The sequence below is a fragment of the Trichosurus vulpecula genome, chromosome 2 (genome assembly GCF_011100635.1).
Source record: "Trichosurus vulpecula isolate mTriVul1 chromosome 2, mTriVul1.pri, whole genome shotgun sequence".
NCBI classification, from domain to species: Eukaryota; Metazoa; Chordata; class Mammalia; order Diprotodontia; family Phalangeridae; genus Trichosurus; species Trichosurus vulpecula.
This window is the reverse complement of record NC_050574.1, coordinates 2847237-2870556: the sequence shown is the minus strand read 5'-3', so window position 1 is coordinate 2870556 and position 23320 is coordinate 2847237. Positions and strand designations below refer to the sequence as shown.

The following is a 23320-nucleotide window of genomic DNA, read 5'->3' as shown; positions in this document are numbered from 1 at the left end:
TAGATATCCATGCCTTCAGCTAATTCCAACCCTTAATTCCATTCTCTTGGTTCTTGGACTCTGACCTCATCTCACACTCCTTAGACTCCTCCTCAAGACCCTCCCTGAACCCCTCCTCTAGTCACCCCAGAACTCCCCTCAATCCCTCCTACAACTTTTGTGTATATAATCTCCATCTTGCCTCCATGAAGGTGCTCAGACTCAATCTAGCTCAGTTTAGATTGAGTCTGGCCCACTTGTGAAAACAGGCGTCACAAAGGGTGGAATTTCTTAAGACAATCCATTATGGTGAATCCCTAATAAACCTTGTCTTTTCCCTTGGCTGAGAAGGCTTGAGTCGAATTTTTTCGGCAGGACCTGGCATGTAGATATTTTGGGGTCTCGAGCATCCCTAGAAACCTATGGTTCCCCTACTATCATCATTTTCCTTAAACCTCTTCAGAATGGGGCAGTTCAGATCCAGTTACATTTAATTTTCATTTTCACACTCCTAAACACATCAGCTTAAATGCCAGATTTTAAGTGTGTCTTGCATTAAGGGCTGAGTCAAATGTCCCAATTACCCTCCTTTTAAAGACCTTAGCTTAAACAGGCCATGGTCTCTCGCTGCATCCTGGGCCATCTCCAGTCATCCTGACACATATCTCACCACTGGACCCAGATGGCTCCTGAGCACAAGTGAGGCTGGCGACTTTGCACAGATAGCATCACCTTCCTGATGTCACGGTCCTTCGAGAACGAAAGACAAACAACCTGGGAGAACACATCTGACTTTACATGAGCCCCATTCTAATTTAAGTTAGGAGAAATGTGCTAGCCAAACTGACCGCATTTTGTGAACAACCTCCATTCAGAAACTCAGCTGTTTTCCTATGAATCACTTGCTTTCCTGGAAATCTCCAGGTTACCTCTTCCTTGCTCTCCCCCTCCCACCTCCTAAAGTCCCGAATCTTTCCTCCAATAAGGAATCAGGTGGTAGTGATGGGGAGGAGGAGCTCTCAGAGATGGTCATCCTGGTGGGTGGTGGCCCAGGTGGAATAAGAGCCCTGGGGTGGAGTTTGGAACTGTGGGAGGGGTCTAGGGCAGGAAAGGGCTCATCCTAGTGGCCAAGGCATTCCATGTGATGGAGGGCAGGCACTGGGGATGAAAAGCAGACAGCGTCCTGAGCTCCTGGCTGTGCCTGTGATTGGAGGAAAGGGCCCATCCTGGGGGCCTCAGAGGCTGGGCAGAGATGGGAGGGCCCTCCCCGAGTGGGCTGGCTGAAAACAGGAACTTGTGCTGAGATTACGCTGCCTTCTTCCTTTGCAGCTGAACTATCTCTGCCTTCCCAGGAGCTGAGATCTCTCTGTCTTCTCTCGACTTCAGATTGTGCTGCCTTCTTCCCTCAAAGCTGAGATCTCTCTGCCTTCTTTCCTCAGAGCTGAGATCTCTGCCTTCTGGAAGCCAGCTCTGTGAGCGCAGGTCCAGGTAGGTCTGAGCCAGCACCATACCACCCCCCCCCCCTCCTGACTTCTGGCCGCTCTCATCATTGGATCTTGCCCTCCTCCTCTGACCACGTGGTGACTGTCCTCCAGGTCTGCCTGGAGTGATCCTCCCTCCCAGGCCTGCTACTGGACAAGCTCCCCAGCTCTAAATTTCCAGACTCCCAATTACTTCCCAAATGTCTGAGGTCACCCTCCACAGACTTACCATTGGGTCACCTTTTCCCAAAATCCAGACTTTATACCCTAGGAACCCAAGAATCCTGCTTTCTGTCTTTCCATCAGGACCCAGGAATCCTGTCTCTGCCCTCAGCTTTTGCATGCAGATTCAGTTTTCTTCCTTTAGACCAAGCCCCCTGTAAGGACCTGAAAGTTCTACCTGCCCTGAGGACCCCACTTTGGATGCTGGAACCAGTGCTCCTGCCTGTCACCCCTTAACTAGACCCACCTCTCCTGGGCTGCTCCCCTACCACATCCCAGGCACTGGCTCCCTGTGTCTGGTCTCCCTTGAGGGATTCTAGGCCTAAGCTCTACCAGAGGGTCCCAGGAGTCCTCCCCACGTCCTAGTTAGACCCCAGGACACAGTCCTTCTGCTTTCCAGGCTCAGTGTTCTCCTGGAGCCCTTCTGTCACTCCAGGATCCCTGACCTCCCTGCCATGAGCTGGGTTAGAATGTCTTCCTCCCAGACCCTACCTGGGCTCCCCTTCCCCAGGCCCCCTGCTTCCCTGCCCCCTCTTCTTTCAGAGCCCTCAGGCCCCCTGCCAGGGGGCTGAATCCCAGGCTGGATTTGGTCTCCCAGTCTCAGGCTTCCCCTGGTCATTCCCTTGTGGCTCCATCCCAGAGCCGTCCCCATTCCTAAACTTCCTAAGCTTCCCTCCTCTCTAGATCAAGCAGTCAGTCTGTTGTCTAGATAATGTGTGTGTGTGTGTGTGTGTGTGTGTGTGTTAGCTGGGGAGAGGGGAGGCAGGGAGGGCAGAGAACCAACTGGAGGGAGATCTCTGATTCAGGAGCCATTGAGGCTCTGACTGTCTTATCCCATCTGGGATCCCAAGCCCCTTCTGCCTCTTATTTCTCTGAAGGAGAATGGGGGAGGGGGAGGTGACAGAAGAGAAGAAATAGGAGAAGGAGGGAAGTAACCTTCCTGTTTAGACCATTTTCATTTCCAAACTGGCCCTACCTGCTTTCTCCCTCTCTCTGTATGTTGGGGTATGTATGCCCCTGAGGGCAGGACCAAGGTCTTTGTAACTCCTGTGGGACCTCACCGTCTGTAAATCCCTGTAGGCCAGCCTCCTGCCCAGGATGAGAAAGGAAGGACCTCTGCCCCTCTGGGATCCTTCAGCCTCCCCAGCTCAGCCTGCAGAGGACCAAGGCCTGGCCCAAGCAGGGAGCCTGGAGCCAGAGGGAATGGCCCCTGGGAGCAGCAGCCCCCCGGCCCAGGTGAGTGCACACTCACTCTGTCCTCAGTCTTGGCCAACATCAGCCAAAGAGGCCTTTTCCATAGACAAAGAGGATTGTCTACGAGGCTGGCAATCCCCTACCTAGGGATTGTTTCATTACGAAAACAGGCAGGAAATGAAAACATTAGTAACAACACTGCTCTGCTCTCTTCTTATGTATTTGAAACTGATTCATTGAAACTTTGACATCTTGTTCATCACCTCCACCTCCCACCCCCAAATTGCTGCCTGCCCATCTTGGTTTTTAAGTTTTCCCTCATGATCCCTGAGTCACAAGGATGATCACATCACTGTTTATTCTCTAGGGGTTATGTCTTTGTGTCTCTCCCTTCCCCCACACATCCATAGAACTTCTCCCCTTTCTCTCTGTTTCTTTTCCAAGCTCTCCCTGGTACCAGCTGAAAGGTCAGGAAAGCCTTTGACCCTGAGTCTTGCCTGGCCAGGCCTGGAGCAGAGCCCTGGAGGTTCCCCCAGCCCTGGTCCTTGGCAGTGCTGTCAGCAGAGATTGTCCTCCTGGTGCTGCTCATGTCCTCCTGCCTCAGTCACACACATCTTCCCAGGTCTCTCTGAATCCTTCCCATTTCTCATTTCTTAGGTCCAGGCAACAAGCATTTAGAAAGGGCAGTGACACTGTGCTAACCTAATGTGTATGCAAAGGAAGGAAAACCAGTCCCTGCCCTCAAGGGCCTCCCAGTCTGATGGGTTAGACAACCTGTGAGCAGCTGTGTCCACAGAAGCTCTCTACAGTATAGAAGCGAGATATCTTAGACATTCTAAAAGGAAAATCAGAGTTTTAGAAGGTGAGATTTTAGTTGATACTTGAGGCCAGAAGGCCCAGACGATGAGGAAGGACATTCCAAGCATGAGAGATGGCCATTGGAAAGGCACAGAGTCAGGAGATGGCAGGCACAGGCCAGTGTCCCTGGGTCAGAGAGGCAGGAGTGGGGCTGGTTATATATGTCTACTATGTTCAGGAAACTGAGGCAAAGAGGGTCACACAGCTAGTTAGGGTCTGAGGCTGGATTTGAACTCAGGTCTTCAAGATCTACCATCTCTTAGCTCCCTCAACATTACATTAGTGTGTTCCTCTTCCCACAACCCCTCCAACATTGACTGGTGCCAGTTTTTGTCATTTTTGTCAATTTTGCGGAGTATGAGATGATGCCTCAGTGTTGTTTTGGTTTGCCTTTCTCTTATTAGTGGTTTGGAGCATTTTTTCCTGTGGTTGGGAATACTTGGCAGTTCTCCTTTGTTCATATCCTTTGACCATTTATCTATTGGGGAATGGCTGTTAGTCTTATGTTTATTATTTGTCTGTATATCTTTGACACCAAAACCTTATCACAAAAATTTCATACCATGGTTTTTGGTTTTGTTTTGTTTTGTTTTCCCATTTGAACACTTTCTTTCTTATCCTGGATGTATAATATTGTCTGTGCAGAAGAAGCTTTTCAGTTTCAAATAATCAAAGTTTGCTATTTTATTTTATAATTGCTTCTATCTCTTGTTTGGCCCAGAATACATCTCCTACCTGTACCTGTGAAAGGTATATGATCTATTTCTCTCCTAATATTTTTATAATATAATCTTTAATATTAAGGTCACATATCCCTATAGAAGGGGCAGCCATGTGGCACAGTACCTAGAGGCCCAGGTCTGGAGTCAGGAAGACCTGAGTTCAAATCCGGCCTCATATATTTGCTATCCATACGACCCTGCGCGAGTCACTTAACTCTGTTTCCCTCAGTTCCTCACCTGTAAAATGAGCTGGAGAAGGAAACTGCAAAGCATTCCAGTGTCTTTGCCAGGAAAACCCAAAATGGGATTACAAAAAGTAGGACATGACTGAAGGAACTGAGCCACAATGGTAACATCCCCATGGATGTATTGTAGAGTATGGTGTAAGAGGTTGGTCTAAGCCCCATTTCCTCCTTGACTTTCTAGTTTTCTCAGCAGTTTTTTTTTTTTAAACCCAATAGCTCATTTGACCCAAGGTAGCTTGTTTTCTATTTTATCAAACATCTCCCTTGTTTAATCTCTTCGGCTGATTTATCTCCTTGTTATTTTGTCAAAGTCAGATGGTTTTGGTGACTGCTGCTTATAAAATAGTTATTTATAATAATTTGAGTTCTGGAAGGGTTGTTCCATCTCTGTCCTTGCCTCTTTTCATCATTTCCCTCCATCTTGTAGCTCTTTTGTTTCCAAATGAATTTTGGTATGATTTTACTCAGCCCTGTAAAATATCCCCTTCCCAACTTTATTGTTGCCATTCAGTCTCGTCCTACTCATTGTGAACCCATTTGGGGTTTCCTTGGAAGATATGCTCTCTGGCACTGCCTTGTAGGGCTTACCCCGTGGTTTCCCCTTTTCCATTGTGCCTTGTTTTCAGAATAATGCGCATTAATTCAGGTGTCCCTCATGATAGTGAACACTCATAGGCCGCATGTGGCCATAAGGTCACAGGTTCTGCGCCCTGAGTCCTATATCCCCTTTTTTGGCCTGGAAAGCTCATCCCAATATCCACACTTCTACTAGTCCTCCAAGCGCTAGTTGCCCCCTGGGTTCCAAACACCTGTCCCCTTGTATATAATTAGATTTTTCAGGCAATAAATACCCCAGGCACCAGTATGAGGTCCTTATCTCCCTTCACTCATAAGAACATTCATCAGTGAAATGCCCTGCCCCCTCCAAAGTGAGGTCTCCTTTTCTCTACCTTTGCAATCTCTCTGCCTCCTCACCTACTCCCCTCCATTCTCTTCTTCAGGAGACCATAGGGGTCACCTCCATCCTCATTCTCCTTGATTTCGCTGTAGCCTTTGAAACTTTGGATCAACTGTCTCCTCCTGGACACTTTCTTCTCTCTAAGTATTTTGGACACCCCTCTTTCCTAGTTTTCTTCCTACTTCTCTGACCTTTTCTTCTTTGTCTCTTTTGCTGGATACACCTCCTGAGTATGCCCTTTAATGATACATAGATGTCCCTCAGGCTTCTGACCTGGGTCCTTGAAAGGAAATATGTTTAATATGAATTTATATGTAGAGCCTATATCAGATTGCCCACCAATTTGCAGAGAGTGGGGGGGGAGGGGAAGAAAATTGAAAATGCAAAAGCTTATGGAAGTGAATGATGAAAATTAAAAATAAATAAATTAAAAACAAAAAAAAATAAAGTCCATCATAACTTAGCCTCCTCCTATCTTCTCAGTCTTCTTACACCTTACTCCCTAACATGTATTATTTGATCCAGTGACACTGGCCTCATGGCCACTCTCTCCTCCAGGCATTTTTTTGTTGATTTATTTAATTTATTTAATATTTTTAGTTTTCAGCATTGATTTTCAATAGTTTGAATTGCAAATTTTCTCCCCATTTCTACCCTTCCCTCCACTCCAAGATGGCATATATTCTGGTTACCCCATTCCACAGTCAGCCCTCCCTTCTGTCACCCCACCCCCCCCATCCTCTTTTCCCTTACTTTCTTGTAGAGCAAGATAAATTTCTATGCCCCATTGCCTGTATATCTTATTTCCTAGTTGCATGCAAAAACTTTTTTTTTGAACATCTGTTTTTAAAATTTTTAGTTCCAAATTCTCTTCCCTCTTTCCTCCCCACCCACCCTCCCTAAGAAGGCAAGCAATTCAACATAGGCTACATGCATATCATTATGTAAAACCCTTCCACAATACTTATGTTGTGAAAGACTAACTATATTTTGCTCCTTCCTATCCTATCTCCCTTTATTCAGTTTTCTCCCTTGACCCTGTCCCTTTTCAAGTGTTTGCTTTTGATTACCTCTTCCCCCTATTGGCCCTCCCCGCCTTTTTTATCTCCTTTCTCTTTCTTTCCTGTGGGGTAAGGTACACAATTGAATGTGTATGTCATTTCCTCCTCAGGTCAAATCCGATGAGAGCAGGATTCATTCATTTCCCCTCACCTGCCCCCTCTTCCCTTCCTACAGAACTGCTTTTTCTTGCCACTTTTATGTGAGATAATTTACCCCATTCTATCTCTCCCTCTCTCAATATATTCCTCTCTCATCCCTTAATTTTATTTTTTTAGAGATCATCCCTTCATATTCAACTTACCCTGTGCCCTCTATCTATCTATCTATCTATCTATATCTATATATATGTGTGTATATATATATATATATATGTATATGTATATTCCCTTCAGCTACCCTAATACTGAGGTCTCATGAATTATACACATCATCTTTCCATGTAGGAACATAAACAAAACAGTTCAACTTTAGTAAGTCCCTTATGATTTCTCTTTCTTGTTTACCTTTTCATGCTTCTCTTGATTCTTGTGTTTGAAAGTCAAATTTTCTATTCATCTCTGATCAAGAAAGCTTGAAAGTCCTCTATTTTATTGAAAATCCATATTTTGCCTTGGAGCATTATACTGTTTTTCTGGGTAGGTTATTCTTGGTTTTAATCCTAGCTCCATTGACCTCCAGAATATCACATTCCAAGCCCTTTGATCCCTTAATATAGAAGCTGCTAGATCTTGTGTTATCCTGATTGTGTTTCCACAATACACAAATTGTTTCTTTCTGGCTGCTTGCAGTATTTTCTCTTTGATCTGGGAGCTCTGGAATTTGGTGACAATATACCTAGGAGTTTTCTTTTTGGGATCTTTTTGAGGAGGTGATCTTTTCAATTTCTATTTTACCCTCTGGGTCTAGAATGTCAGGGCAGTTCTCCTTGATAATTTCTTGAAAGATGATATCTAGGCTCTTTTTTTTGATCATGGCTTTCAGGTAGTCCAATAATATTTAAATTATTTCTCCTGGATCTATTTTCCAGGTCAGTGGTTTTCCAATGAGATATTTCTCACACACACACACACACACACACACACACACACACACACACACACATATATATATATATATATATATATTTCTTCCTTTTTTTCATTCCTTTGGTTATGTTTTATAATATCTTGATTTCTAGCTTCCACTTGTTCCAATCTAATTTTTAAGGTAGTATTTTCTTCATTGGTCTTTTGGACTTCATCATTTGACTAATTCTGCCTTTCAAGGCATTCTTCTCCTCATTGGCTTTTTGGAGCTCTTTAGCCATTTGACTTAGTCTATTTTTTAAGGTGTTGTTTTCTTCAGTATTTTTTTGGGTCTCCTTTAGTCAGTCATTGACTTGTTTTTCATGGTTTTCTCACATCACCCTCATTTCTCTTCCCAATTTTTCCTCTACTTCTCTAATTTGCTTTTCCAAATCCTTTTTGAGCTCTTCCATGGCCTGAGACCAGTTCATGTTTTTCTTGGAGGCTTTTGTCGTAGGCTCTTTGACTTTGCTGACTTCTTCTGGCTGTATGTTTTGGTCTTCTTTGTCACCAAAGAAAGATTCCAGAATCTGAGACTGAATCTGGGTGCATTTTTGCTGCCTGTCCATATTCCCAGCCAACTACTTGACCCTTGAGTTTTTTGTGGGGGTAGGACTGCTTGTAGAGTATAGAGTACTTTGTCCCAAGCTTGAGGTGCTGTGCTGTTGTTTTCAGAGCTATTTCTACACAGCAAGCTCTGCCACACCTGCACTCCTCCTCCCCGAAGAACCGCCAACCCGGACCAGACTCAGATCTAAGCTGGCTCTGTACTCCCGGTCTGATCTGCCACTATATTCCTCCTACCAGGTGGGCCTGGGGCAGGAAACATCTGCAGCTGTAGTTCTGTCCCCAGAGCTGTACCACCTCTGCTGCCCCCAGGGCGGTGGTGAAACTGTGAACTTCTTTCACTCTGTCCCCGCAGATTTTTCCCACTAACCTTCTCTGTTGTCTTTGGTGTTTGTGGGTTGAGAAGTCTGGTAACTGCCACAGCTCACTGATTCAGGGTGGTAGGGCCTGTTCTGCCTGGCTCCCAGTCTGGTTGGTCCAGGTGCAGCTCATGCTGGGCTCTGCTCTGTTCCACTCCCAGTTCCGTGCAATAGACCTTACCCCATGGCCATCTAGGCTTTCCTGGGCTGGAACCCTGCTTCCCTCTGCTATTTGTTGGGTTCTGCAGTTCTAGAATTTGTTCAGAGCCATTTTTTATAGGTGTTTGGAGGGACCTGGCGGGGGGGGAGCTCATGCAAGTCCCTGCTTTCTAGCTGCCATCTTGGCTCTGCCCCACTTCAGGCATTTTCAATGGCTCTCCCCATCCCTGGAATACTCTCCTTCCCCAGTTCGGGCTACTGACATTCCTTGTTTCCCTTAAGTCCCTACAAAAGTACCACCTTTTACAGGAAGCCTTCCCTAACCCCTGCTAATGATCATGCCTTCCCTCTTTTATTTCCTATTTGTTGTGTACTTAGTTTGCTTTGATTTTATTTGTTTGCATATTGTCTCCCCCATTAAACTGTAAACTCCTTGAGGGCAAGGACTCTCTTTTGCCTCTTTAAGTATCTCCAGTGTTTAGCATATTGCCTGGCACATAGTAAGTACTTAATAAATGTATGTGGAATTGAATGGAAAATTTCTAGTTCTTGTTAAGACTTTGGCCTGCCACTCTTTTCTCTAGCCCCCTCTCCTACCCCCTTTCAGGTATCTTCCTATGGTGTAATGTAGTCTCACAAAAGAAGCATTGCCCTGTAGGCAGGATGTCACAGGATTCTGTCCTCTTCAATATTACCTTTCCCAGACTTCCTCCTTCATCCTTGTCTCCTTGTCCAATCATGATGGCCTTTTAGATGAGAAACAGAACACTTTGTATTTGATCCTGGAAACAATTGGGAGCCACTGGAGTTTCTTGAGTAGAGGGGTGACATGGTCAGAACTGCATTGTAGGAAGACACTTTTAAGGGAAAATGTCTTAGAGGTCTTTCTGTTGTCTCTCTGTTGCCTTTGTTATTTGCAATTATTTACTCCTTCTGTATTTCTGCTAGTGATAGTGTTTGAGAAGCAGATAATCTCTTCAGTTCTGGTTTTCTTTCTTTTTGGGGGGCAATCAGTGCAAAGTGATTTGCATAGGGTCACACAGCCACTAAGCGTTTGCAGCCCAATTTGAATTCAAGTCCTTTTGACTCCAGACCCAGTAGCGGTATTGCTGGATCAAAGGGTACAGGCAGGTTAGTTTAGGTTGTTTTTTTTTTGGCAGGGCAATTGGGGTTAAGTGACTTGCCCAAGGTCACACAGCTAATAATTGTGTCAAGTGCCTGAGGCCAGATTTGAACTCAGGTCCTCCTGACACCTGCACTGGTGCTCTACTCACTGTGCCACCTAGCTGTCCCATACAGGCAGGTTAATAACTCTTTGGGCATAATTCCAGATTGCTCTCCAAAATGGTTGAATCAGTTCACAATTCCACTCACAGTGAAATAGTGTCCTAGTTTTTCTACATCCCCTCCAACATTTGTCACTTTCCCCTTCAGTCATTTTAGCCAATCTGATAGGTGTAAAACGATGTCTCAAGGTTGTTTTAGTTTGCATTTCTCTAATCAATAATGATTTAGAGCATTTTAAAATTTGACTATAAATTGCTTTGATTTCTTTGTCAGAAAACTGCCTGTTCATATCCATTGACTATTTATCCTTTAGGGAATGACTCATATTCTTGAAGATTTGACAAGGTTCTTTCCATATTTAGTATGAGACCTTTACATATTTGAGAGATGAGAAACTCTCTATAATTTTTCCACAAATTTTCCACTTTCCTTCTGATCTTGGCTACACTTTTCAATTTAATATAATCAAAATTATCCATTTTACACCTCACACTACTCTCTATCTCTTGTTCATTCATAAATTTTTCAACTATCCATAAATCTTTTAGGTAATAATATATTCCATGTTCTTCACATTTTCTTTTAATAGCTCTATTTATATCTGGTTGTATACGCATTTTGACATTATCTTGGGAAATGGTGTAAGATACTGGTCTATGCCCAATTTCTGCCAGACAATTTTCTAGTTTTCTCAATAATTTTTACCAACTAATGAATTCTTATCCCCAAAACTTCAGTCTTTACACTTGATAAATATAAGGTTAGTATATTTATTTACTGTGGTAATTATATGTCTATTCTATTCCGCTGATCTACCTTTCCATTGCTTTTTACTGGATAGTTTTGATAACTACAGCCTTATAGTTTAGGATCTGGTACTGCCAAACCTCCTTCCTTTACATTTTCTCATTAGTTCCTTTGATATTCCTGACTTATTGTTCTTCCAAATGAATTTTGTTATTTTTTTCTAATTCAGTAAAATAATTTTTCATACTTTAATTGGGATAGAATTGAATATATAAATTAAGTATGATTGTTATTTTTATTACATTGGTGCTTCCTACATGTGAATATTTGATATTTCTTCAGTTATTTAAATCTAACTTTATTTGTATAAATTTTAAAAATAATTTTGTTCATATAGTTCCTGGGTTTGTTTGGCAGGTGTGCTCCCAAATATTTTATATTGTCTAGAATATTTTAAATGGGCTATCTCCTGGTTTTCTTTCTAGAAATATTTCAGACTCTTCTTTATTATTGAATATCCACTTTTTCCCCCATATTGCTAAGCTCACATTTGCAGGATCATCCTAGGCTGCATCCTGAGCTCCAATGCTCTCAGGAACACATCTTTCCATACCCTTCTCATTCCTAGTGGTTTTGCAATAGTCTTGCATATTTCAGTGTCCTTTCCATTGTATCTGAAAGTCTTTCTCCTGGTGGCTTGTAGAACTCATTTAGCCTCAAGGAGCTGACAGTCTAACAGAGGAAGACAACAAACAAAAGAATGATGAAGAGGGGTCCAGGAGAGGAGAAGGTATCCGATTCAGGAGCATTGTGGAGAAGTCAGTCAGAGAAGTTCCAAAGAAGTTGAGCCAGGTGAGAATTGAGATGTCTCAGATAAGCTTTCTCCTTGAATGGTGGTTTGGAGGTCCTAACTCCATCCCATTGTGATGAAGGAAGGTTGTGGGAGGCTTGAAAAGGAAACAGGTTTGGAATAGCTTCTATTGGGTATAAATTAGGGAATAAATTAGAGATCAGTTATAGATCAATAAAAGGAATGCCTTCCTATAGTGAGAACCCACACAATGAATACTATGCAACGAAGAGGGTCAAGAGACCCTAGTGAAAAAGAAAGATTTCTACATTTTGGGGAATCACAAAAAGTATAAGATTTCAATAGATACCTCAATTGTTCCAAGGCAAAGTAATAGAGCAAAGGCAGTAAAGGGTAAAGACCATGGGTCAGGTGTTTAAAGAAGAAATAACAATGATAAACGAGTGAAAAGACAGTTTTGTACATATGATGGAGAACTGTTCCCAGATATCAGAATCCCTAATAAAGTGAATCACATGCTAATGATGGAGGTGGAAGACCATCAAATTCCAAGTACGTTGACCAAGCACACATTGTGCATGTAGAAGACCCGGAAATATATATGACCACTCCCAAGCATCAGGATATTTTCAGATTTGCCCAACCTCTCCTGTATATGGTCCATCAGTAGGCATCTTAACTCATTAGCTTGACTTTTGTTCTCCAAGGTTTCCAGAATTCTAGGGGTATCTTTAGATATTTTATTTCTCTTGAAGAACTTAGCAATGACTTTTTCACGTGCCCAAACCCACATTGTTAAGTATTGCTTTTTTTTTTAATGAATTAAGGAACTCTCCTTTCTCCATGACAGATATTTTATTTCTATATAATATCAAAATTATGCTATTGTGAAACAAAAGCAATCATAAAAGGCACAAGATATTTTGGTCATAACACATCAAACCCAAAGGAGCCTCAAGCCCTCAATGTAAAAAGTGATAACTCACCTTCACTTGGCTGGAAAGGCTCATGCCACTCAGTTCAGTCCAGATTGTAATTAATATCTCTTTGGAATTCTCTTTGTGATTAATTTGGATAAGAATTTATTTAACCCTCTCAGGAAATAAACAAGATGTATTCTTTTTCTTTCCTCTCCCTAATCAAAAGTAAATCCGCCCCCCTCCCACCCAGAATACACTGTACTTGCCAGCTTCTCACAAACTCCGCACACAATTTGCTTTATAACATATCACTTCTATCAGTTCTGAGAAGGCAGAAATTTCGCATCATCTTCTCTCTTCCACAGATTCTTCTACCTCACAGATAGAACACACAGTTTGTCCCAGATTCAATAGAAAGGCATTTTCCATAATAAGACCTTTCTCAACTTTATTCCAGCTGACCACATCAACTGCTTTTCTCAATATTCCATTGGGCTCTTAATGACTATGGTTTCAAGTGTTGACTCTGACACTCACCAAGGGTATGACCTTTGGGTAAATCCCCTTTCTGTCCTTCAGTTCCCTCCTCTCACTTGATGAAGGTTAGACTACAAGAATTCTTGAGTCTCTTGCAGCTCTAAGTCCTGTGACTTTTGATGGTTTAGGAGTTGGTGACATTTAAGGACGTGGCTGTGGACTTCACCCCAGAGGAATGGGGCCTCTTGGACCATCCTCAGAAGGAATTGTACAAGGAGGTCATGCTGGAAAATGCCCAGAACCTGCTCTCCCTGGGTAAGGACACTTCCCCCGGCCACTCTGAGTCTGCAATCAAAGGGAATATCTTCATTCCTAAGTGTTCTGGCTTTGGAGCATTTATCAATTACTAGGAAGGGAAAAGTGATAGTCTCATGTGTCCTAGAGACAGGGTCCTCCTGCAGCCTGGTTTTCCTATAAAAGGTCAATACATTGTGTGAAGAGAACCTGGAGGTTTCCTGGTTGCCCCTGAAACTGTCTCCTGCCAATTCTAGGTAATTTGAGGTCAAAGTTCAAATCACTGTTGAAGCATCTCAGGTGTGGAAGTAATCCCACATTATGTAGTCCAGCCTCTCCCTGGACACGAATTTTTGTAATGACAACCCACTGATACACCCAGGATGGCTGCTAGCACAGGCTCTTAGATCTGCTTTACTAAGGAAAGATAGCTGTTTCGGGGGTCAACAATCTTCTTTAATCATATAAAATGCAAACAGAAAACACATAGGAGAGAAATAAAGACCAACAGGGCTCTACTGCCTGAATCAAAACAATACTGCTATATATACTTTACATTCACCACTGGGTCAAGGAAGCCTTTACCTCTGAGCAGTTGGGAGTAGTCACGAGCAGTTGAAACATATGGCTACTCAGAGTCTCGACCAGTGAATTGTTACGGGCCGAGTTAGAGCTGAGCCCTGTCCTCCTCGGACCTCCAGGCCCAGGGGCCTGCTGAGATAGACTCAGGGCTTTGGGAGGGGGGTGGAGCTAGGAGGAGGGGTCTTGCCTTTGTTGCCTCCCTAGTGATTCCAGTTCGGACCTGCCTGACCACGTGGAACTTCCGGCTCTCTGGCAGAGCATGTGGAACTTCCCGCTGCCTGACCACGTGGAGTTTCCGGTCTTTGCCTGGACTGCCTGCCCGCAGGGAGCTTTGGGTAGTGTGGGAAGAGAAGGGGAGGAGAGTAGGCGGAGTCAGGGTGGTCCTAGTCCCCAGGTGTGTAGTTTTACCTGTCCTTCACCACGTAACCACCTACGTCACTAAAGGTATAAATGTGCTGCTTGCTGAAATAATAAACGGAGTCATTCACCATCTTTTCGGCTCCTGTCCTGTACATTGTCCGCGAGATCAGGTCCTTTGCTTAGGCAGAGGCCTGGGGCTTGGGGGGAACCCCAAGCATAGTTACGAGGCTTCGGAAGCCCGTGACAGGGAATCACAAGATCCTTCTTGTAAATGAGCTCCCAAAGCAAAAGCTCATGCCTCAGAATATATACCCTTCCAGCTAATAGTCTCAGAGCCAGAACCCTCCTGATTCAGTGCCTAATCAGAAATTAGTAAAAGGTGAGTAAGCCTTCCTACAATCAAGCAAGCTTCCCTTAATGGGCTACACATGAGGCTTATTGATGGGCAGGGAGAGCTCTTATTCTGCATTAATCTTATAATTTTCTCTGCCAAATCTCTGAGATCTGTTCAGGCAGCTTTTCCCTGCCCCCCGTCCTCTTTGGGAAGGGCCAAGTATTTAGGACGTTGTTCTTTGTGAGAAGCATCAGTTTGTAGCTCCCAGCTCCTAGCTGTGCCTGGTAGGGCATGTTTGTCCTTCATCTTCCTTTACATTGCCCCAAATTCCAGCCCAGAAGTTGGGAAAGGAAGGAAGGGAACAAGCATTTCTGTTCACCTACTGCTATGCTAAGCGCCTTCTTTACAATATGATGCCATTAGGTGATATTTTTATCCCCATTGGACAGTTGAGAAATCTGAAGCAAACAGGGGTTAAGTGACTTGTCCAGGAGCACACAGCTAGTAACTGTCTGAGGCTGGATTTAAACCCAGGCATTCCTGACTCCAGGCCCAGGGCTCTCTCCACTGCACTACCAGCTGCCTCTAATTTCTAGATAAGGGAAGCTCTGCAGTGAGTCCCCCTCCTATGGAGAAGATGCACCAAGACCAAATGTTCTGACTCTAAATTGGCTCCATGGTCTTCTCCCCATCTCTCCCCAAAACTCCCCAAATAAATGCTATGGACACCTTTCTTCAGGACTTCTGGGAACTGTCCTGTGCTCCTTGTTTGCAGGCCCCTGTCAGTGCAGGAAGAACAGACTGGCCAAGAAGCAGAATTTGGTCAAACTGAGGTTCATTGAGTTCCCCAGCAGGAGAATCTCACCAGCAGAGGCAATGACTCCCTGAGTGAAGAGTCCCAAGGTTTTTAGGTTTCAGGGAGTGGGGAGCAGGGAAGGGGACAGGGCCAAAGCTGATTCATCAGGATCTAATTTTCAGGAGCTCAAGGCTGATCTGGCACATCCTAGTTTGGGTTACTGGCATTACAAGCATTAATGGGAGAATAAGCCAGATCTGTGTGAACATGGTGGAGTGATTCTCCAGCTTTGTATGCACACTCTTTTCCCTAAAGAGACCTAAATTACAAGTTTTTCTCCATCCTCACCCCTGATTCCCCATGCCCAGGGCTGCCAGTGACTAGAGAAGATCTGATCTCTTATTTGGAGGAAAGGGAAGCACCATGGCTGTTGGAGCAAGAAGGCCTGAGGAGCTGCTGTCCAGGTGAGTGAGGGGAAAGCAGGTCTGTGAGAGCTGGGATTAGAGGCTTCTGGGTGTGGCGATGAAGCAAGCGTCAGATTTGGGGGTAGGCAAACCTGACTTGGAATTCTTTTTGAGACACTTATGAGCAGTAGGATCCTAGACAAGTAACTAAACTACCGAGTCTCAGTTTCCCCATCTGTAAAATGAGGGAGTTGGACACCATGACCTTGAAGCTCTCTCCCAGTGATAAACCTGTGATCCTATGAAAAGCCATTGTTGGAATTTGGGGGCAGGAATTCCCCTGCAACTGTAAAAAGGGGTTAGGCCTCCTCATATGTGCTCTTTCTTAGACTTTCTTCAAGTCAATGAGCATTTATCAAGTGCCTGCTATGTGCCAGACCCTCTGCTAAGGACCAAGGACATAATGAGATACAAGGGACATCCCCTGCCCTCCTGGAGCTCCCAGACTGGGGTGGGGGTGGGGGGGTAGACAACACGCCAACAACAGTGTAAAAACCTGTCACAGACAGGACAAATGGGAGCTCATTGAGAGAGAGAAGGACCTAAAGTAAAGGAGGAGTGGAAAGGCTTTTTATGGAAGGTGGCATCTAGCTGGGGATTCAGCGAAGCCAGGGTGAATGTTCTAGGCATGGAGATGGTGAAGAAAGCCCACACAGTTAAGAGGTGGAGTGTCCTGTTCACAGGCCCATGCCACTGGATGATTGCATATGTGGGAGGGAAATAAAGTGAACGAAGACTGGAAGAGTAGGAGATGGGTAGGTGATAAAGTGCTTTAACGGCCCTAGGGAGGATTTTATATTTGATCCTTTGGGTAGGGAGCCACAGGAGGTTGTTGAATGCATCACGACACGGTCAGTCAAGAACTTTAGGAAGATGAACTTTGACAAGTGGATGGAGGAATGACTGGAGCGAGAGGAGACTTGAGGCAGCTGGAGCAAGCAGCCAGTTGTTACAGCACCTCAGGTGTGAGGTGTTTGGGGCCTGGACAAAGACAGAGGCAGTGTTGGGACAGAAGAGGGTGTAGGGGAGAGATGTTACTGAGGTGGAATCAGAGGACTCTGCACCAGATTAAATATAGGGGTCAGGAGTGCGGATGTGTGAAGGTCAGTGAGGAGTGCATGACACTTCATTTGTGATTCTGCATCGAGAGGATTCCTTGGAGAGCATTAGAAAAGTAGAAAGAGAGGAGGGTTGGGGGAAAAAGAATGGCTTTAATTTGGAGAACCAGGAGAGGAGTGTCACTAAAACCAAGAGAGAAAGAGAAGGAGAGAAGGGTGATTGACTGTATCAAAGCCTGCAGAGAAGTCAAGAAGGATGAGGATGAAGAAATGGCCAGTGGATTTAGCAACTTGGAGATTTTTGGTAATTTTGGAGAGAGGAGTTTCCATTGAACAATGAAATTGCGAGCTAGGCTGCAGAGAATTTCAGAGAAAGCAAAGCAAAGGAAAGGAGTTGGAGACACTAGTTGTAAATGGACATCTCCAGGTAGTTAGCCAAGAAATGGAAGAAAGATATTGTAAAATATCTCTTAGGGCTGAATGGATCAAGTGATGATGCATTGTGGATTAGAGAGAAATAGGGAAAGAGTCCTTAGTGTGAGAGAGACTGAAAAATACTTACAAAGGGGGGGAGGGATATTATAGAGACCGTGTGCTAAGGAAGATGACAAGATGGAATAGGATTCTTTACACAAGGAAAGAAGTTTGCTTAGCTAGCAGAGAGAAGACTGCTTCATCTGATACCAGGTCAAGAAGGAAAAGAATGCACCTGCTTTATGGGATGCCAGAAGGATAAGATAGCTCTTGGTAAATATCCAATTTTTTCAGTCAAATACAAGGCATATTTCTTTGCTGAGGAGGAGGTGGTGGGGGGGTGGACAGTGGGAGCAAGGAATAAGGAACAGTTGGGCAAGAATGAATAGAATTGGAAAAGCTGCCATGGTGAATGAGATAGGGAGTCAGTTATGTTGTTGTTCATTCATTTCAGTCATTTCTGACTCTTCATGATTTCATTTGGGGTTTTCTTGACAAAGATACTGGAGTGGTTTGCCGTTTCCTTTTCAGCCTCATTTTACAAGCAAGGAAACTGAGGCCAGCAGGCCCAAGTGACTTGTCCATGGTCACACAGCTAGTATGTGTCTGAGGCTGGATTTGAACTCAAGTCTTCCTGATCAATTCTCTATCCACTGAACCACCCAGCTGCCCCAGTGCAGTCAGGGAGATTTCAAAGGACAGCCTTCCCAGTGAAGGCCACACTGAGATCATGTACCCTAAATGTGTGGTAGACTCAGACAGGTCTTATGATTTTCTCTCTCTCCATTCAGTGTCATCTAAGTACTAGCAAAGGTTGGGGCCTTACTTAGAATTAATCCAAGGCTCTGCTTTACATAACTTATCAATCTGTGTCCCTCCCCTCATCTCTGAGGCTCAATCTTTGGCCCATTCTTGGAGAATCATTGGCCAAATTTATTGAGGTGACAGCCACTCTTAGTTTGGCAAAGTGGGAAGTAGAAACTCCCGGGTGTCCCATAGTATGAGATGCTTCAGGAACCCAGAAAGAAGTGTTTGTGATCTTCACTATGGGTCCTGTCAGGTCCCATCAGCATTAGAGCCAGACAAAGGTCACTCGGCATAGAGGATAATGTGTAGGAAAGTGACACAAACAATGGGTAAGGCCAGAACCAGCACCTGACAACTAAGAAAGAGACCAGAATCCAAGGACTGAGGCAGAGCCTGGGGCCTGGTGTCAGCCCTGGGCCCTGTTGGTCAATCAATAAGCATGGATGAAACACCTCTCCTTTTCTAGGTGCTGTGCTAAGCCTTGGGACTTATGGGAAGGGATAAGCCCATCTCTGCTGCTAAGCAGCTCCCAATCTGGAATACAAACACGGAGGTGGTTTGAGAAGAAGCAAGAGATCAGGAACTTCACTCTTAGCTGATTTAGGGAAAAGAGTGTTTTGGAGTCGAATTACCATTAGTGTGATGGGAAATAAGGGAATACAAGGAGTGAGGCTAACAGTGGTTTAAGGAGAACAGAATTAGGGAGGAAAGAGTCAAAATCAAATTAAAATTGATAAAAATTGAGAGAACGCTTCAGAGATCCTGTGGGTTCAGTTCCAGAGTACGTCAGTAAAGTGAATATTGCAGTAAAATGAGTTACGTGAATTTTTTGGTTTCCTAGTATGTATAAAAGTTATGTCTACCCTACTTTATTATATATTACATTGCAATATTACTATACTAAAAAAAGTACATATTTTAAATTAAAAATGTTATTGCTGATAAAAGCTATCTCTCATCTGAACCTTCAGTGAGTTGTAATCCTGTTGCTGGTAGAGTCTCTGGCCCAGTGTTGATGGCTACTGACTGATCATGGTGGTGGTTGCTCAAGGGTGGTGGTGGCTGTGGCAGTTTCTTAAAATAAGGTGACAGTGAAGTTTGTCCCATTGATCGAATCTTCTTTTCCCTTGAACTTAAAGCCCCTTTGCAGAGTTATTAATTGGCCTAATTTCAATGTTATTGTCTCTCAGGGAATAGGAAGACCTAAAGAGAGGGAGACAACATGTCAACATGAAAAAAATTTTTCTTTCTTTAAAAAAAAAAAAAAGAAAGTGCAAGGCAGAAAGGCCATCTAGTACCATGGACAGAGCATGCTCAGTGACAGGCTGGAGTTCTAGTCTCAGTTGCAGAGGTGTTGATAGGGTCACTCAACCATTCTGAGCTCGTGGCATGACTTGTGAATGTCATGAGAGTGATGGGTCTGCCAGTCTCATAGGTGTGTTGTGATGATCCGATGTGATTTTGCGTTAATCTCTTTGTAAACCAAATCATGAAGCAGATGCCGGCTAATGGCATTTTCAAATTGATTCTGTCCATTAAACTTGGAGTATTTTCTGTTAGTCTGGGGAAAGAGGACGTAGATCAGTTATTTTCTGCCACTGGGATATAATTATATATGTGGTACATGTGGCCCTCTATCTATATTTTATTGCTTGTATTTTGCAGGAGAGGTTACACCTGAAATGAAAGAGACTACTGAAAAACTGAACATTTCTGTGAAAGAAACTCACAAGCAAAGCTTCATGAGTGATGGTCCCTATGACATCACTGGGAGACAAATCTGTGCTGGACTTCACAGAATCCACACAGGAGAGAAACCTTATGATTGTCATCATTGTGGGAAAGAATTGAGTCAACAGTCATCCCATATTTACCATCAAAAAATTCAGACTGGAGGGAAACCACATGAGTGTCATGAATATGGTAAAGCTTTTAGTGAACACTCATCCTTCCTCATACAACAGAGAATTCACACTGATAAAAAACCTTATGAATGTAACCAGTGTGGAAAGGCCTTCAGATATAAAAGTCATCTTGCTAAACATCAGAGAGTCCACACTGGAGAGAAACCTTATGAATGTGATCAGTGTGGAAAGGCTTTCACACAGAGCTCCAACCTTGCTGAACATCAGAGAATCCACACTGGAGAGAAGCCTTATGAATGTAATCAATGTGGAAAGGCTTTCAGATATAAAAGCCATCTTGCTCTACATCTGAGAATCCACACTGGTGAGAAACCTTATGAATGTGATCAGTGTGGAAAGACTTTCACACAGAGCTCCAGTCTTGCTACACATCAAAGAATCCACACTGGAGAGAAACCTTATGAATGTAACCAATGTGAAAAGGCTTTCAGATGCAGCTTCAGTCTTGCTGTACATCTGAGAAGCCATACTGGAGAGAAACCTTACGAATGTAACCAATGTGAAAAGGCTTTCAGATGCAGCTTCAGTCTTGCTGTACATCAGAGAAGCCACACTGGAGAGAAACCTTATGAATGTACTCAGTGTGGAAAGGCTTTCAAACAGTGGGCCCATTTTGCTAGACACCAGAGAATCCACACTGGAGAGAAACCTTATGAATGTAATCAGTGTGGAAAGGCTTTCAAACAGAGGACCCATTTTTCTCTACATCAGAGAATCCACACTGGAGAGAAACCTTATGAATGTGATAAATGTGGAAAGGCTTTCACACAGAGGGCCAGTCTTGCTGTACATCAGAGAATCCACACTGGTGAGAAACCTTATCAATGTAATCAATGTGGAAAAGCTTTCAGATGCAGCTCCAGTCTTGCTACACATCAGAGAATCCACACTGGAGAGAAACTGGATCAATGTCATCCACATGAAAAGGCTCTCAGTCGCAGCTCCACTCTTGCTGTACATCAGAGAATCCACAGTGGACAGAAACCTTTTGAATGTGATAAATGTGGAAAGGATTTTACAAAGAACTTCAGTCTTGCTGAAGATCATAAAAGCCACACAGAAGAGAAACCTTTTGAATATAATCAATGTGGAAAGGCTTTCAAATATTGCCCTGATCTTACTCTTCATCAGAGCAGCCACACTGGAGAGAAACCTTATGAGTATCTAGAGTGTGGTAAGGCTTTTAATACCCACTCTTCCCTTCCTGAACATTAGAGAATCCATACCAGAGGATATACCTCATTAATATGATCTACATGGAAAATCATTCAGACTAAAGTCATCCCTTATTTCTCAGCAGAGAATTCACAGGAGATAGAAATTATATGCCTGTCATGAATGTGGAAGGGCATCCAAATGGAGTACAGAGCCTGTTAGACATCAGAAAAGTCATTTTGGGAACAAGCCCCATAAGGACTCAATGTGGGGAGGCCTTCAGCCAGAGATCATCTCTTCCTTTAAATAAAAGATTCATAGTGTATAGAAGATTTATGAATGTGCTCAATGAGGTCCTGCCTTTCCCTGGAAGATGGAGGTCACTAGACATCAAAAACTCACAATGGACAGAAGCTTTATAAAAGCAATAATTATGGGAAGACCTTCACCTGAAGCTCATACATGCATCTACACTGGAAAAAATCTTGCTGGAGATAAAACTTACAGATCTAATTAATGAGAGACGGTCTCTTCATGCAGCACAGTCCTCATGAAACATCACGTATTTTATACTGGGCATGGAGTCCTGGAAATAGATGGCATTTTTCTCTGAAATCTTAAGGTTTCTCATGACTCCCCTAAAACATTCCATGGCATTCTTCCACCACTCCCTACTTGATTGGTGCTCACTTCATCTCATGACGTTGGCTGATACAAAAAGCCCTCATATAAATATCTGAGTATCAGCTGGACATTCACTTTGTGATGTTTTAATCTGCTGGGTGGCATGATGGATAGAAGGCTATCCCTGAATCCACAAAACCTCAGATCAAATTCAGTTTCCGATGGTTACCGGCTCTGTGTCCCCAGACAAGCCACTTAACCTATTCCTGGATGTTTCCCTGTCTGTAGAATGGGAGTGATAAGAGCAGCTGCCAGGGTCGATGAGAGGATCCAATGAGACAGTGTTTGTCAAGCACTTCGCAAGCATTCAATCCTAACGTGAAACGAACTGCTTGTGAGCTCACTACTGTTATGTCTCCCTAGGTCATGAGTCTCATAGCAAAGTGTGTGGCCTAAAAGGTATGGGTACTTTAGTCACTTTTTCTCTTTCTTCCAACTGACGTTCAGAAGAGTGTAAGTGAAAGCAGGATGCTGCGATGGATAGGGAGAAGAGTTTAGAGTTGGGAAGACGTGGCTTCATATCTTGTTTCAGATGCTCTCTCTCTCTCTGTGTGTGTAACTCTGGGTGAAGAATAACTTCTCTCTGCCTCCATTTAGTCATCTCTAAAAAGGGGAGGTTGTATCAGATTGACTAATGTGACAGAAAAGGAAAAGATGTGGGAAAATGGGGACACAAATGCATTGTTGGTTGAGTTGTGAACCGATCCACGCATTCTGGAGAGCAATTTGGAACTATCCCAAAAGGCAGTTAAACTGTGCATGCCCTTTGGTCCAGTAATACCCCTAGTAGGTCTCTATCCCAAAGAGATCATAAGAAAGAGAAAAGGATCGACATGCATAAAAATATTTATAGCAACTCTTTTTGTGATGGCAATGATTGGCAAATTGAGGGAATGCTCATTAATTGGAGAATGGCTGAACAAGTTGTCATATATGAATCTAATAGAATACTATTGTGTTATAAGAAATTATGTGCAGGCAGATTTCAGAAAATCCTGGAAAGACTTGCATCAACTGACGCAAAGCAAAGTGAGAAGAACCAGGAGAACATTGTACACAGTAATAGTAATGTTTTCTGATAATCAATTAGGATAGACTTAGCTCATCTCAGCAATACAATGATCCAAGACAAGTCCAAAAGATTCACGATGGAAAATGACGTCCACATTCAGGAAAAGAACTATGATGTCTGAATGCAGATGGAAGCATACTGTTTTTACTTTTTTGTGGCTTTTCCGTTTTGTTCTGTTTCTTCTTTCAGAAAATGACTAATAT

The 23320-nt window shown here is 43.6% G+C and overlaps 1 protein-coding gene across 1 annotated transcript; it reads left to right on the top strand.

Moving 5' to 3' along the window:
* The first annotated feature begins 1323 nt into the window (after positions 1–1323).
* Positions 1324–22711, top strand: LOC118839116 (zinc finger protein 883-like). Its single transcript, XM_036746559.1, has 5 exons — positions 1324–1467; positions 2763–2918; positions 13301–13427; positions 15847–15942; positions 19947–22711. The coding sequence occupies exons 2-5, from the start codon at positions 2781–2783 to the stop codon at positions 21419–21421; spliced, it is 1836 nt and encodes a 611-aa protein (XP_036602454.1). The 5' UTR covers positions 1324–1467; positions 2763–2780; the 3' UTR covers positions 21422–22711.
* The last annotated feature ends 609 nt before the right edge of the window (positions 22712–23320 follow it).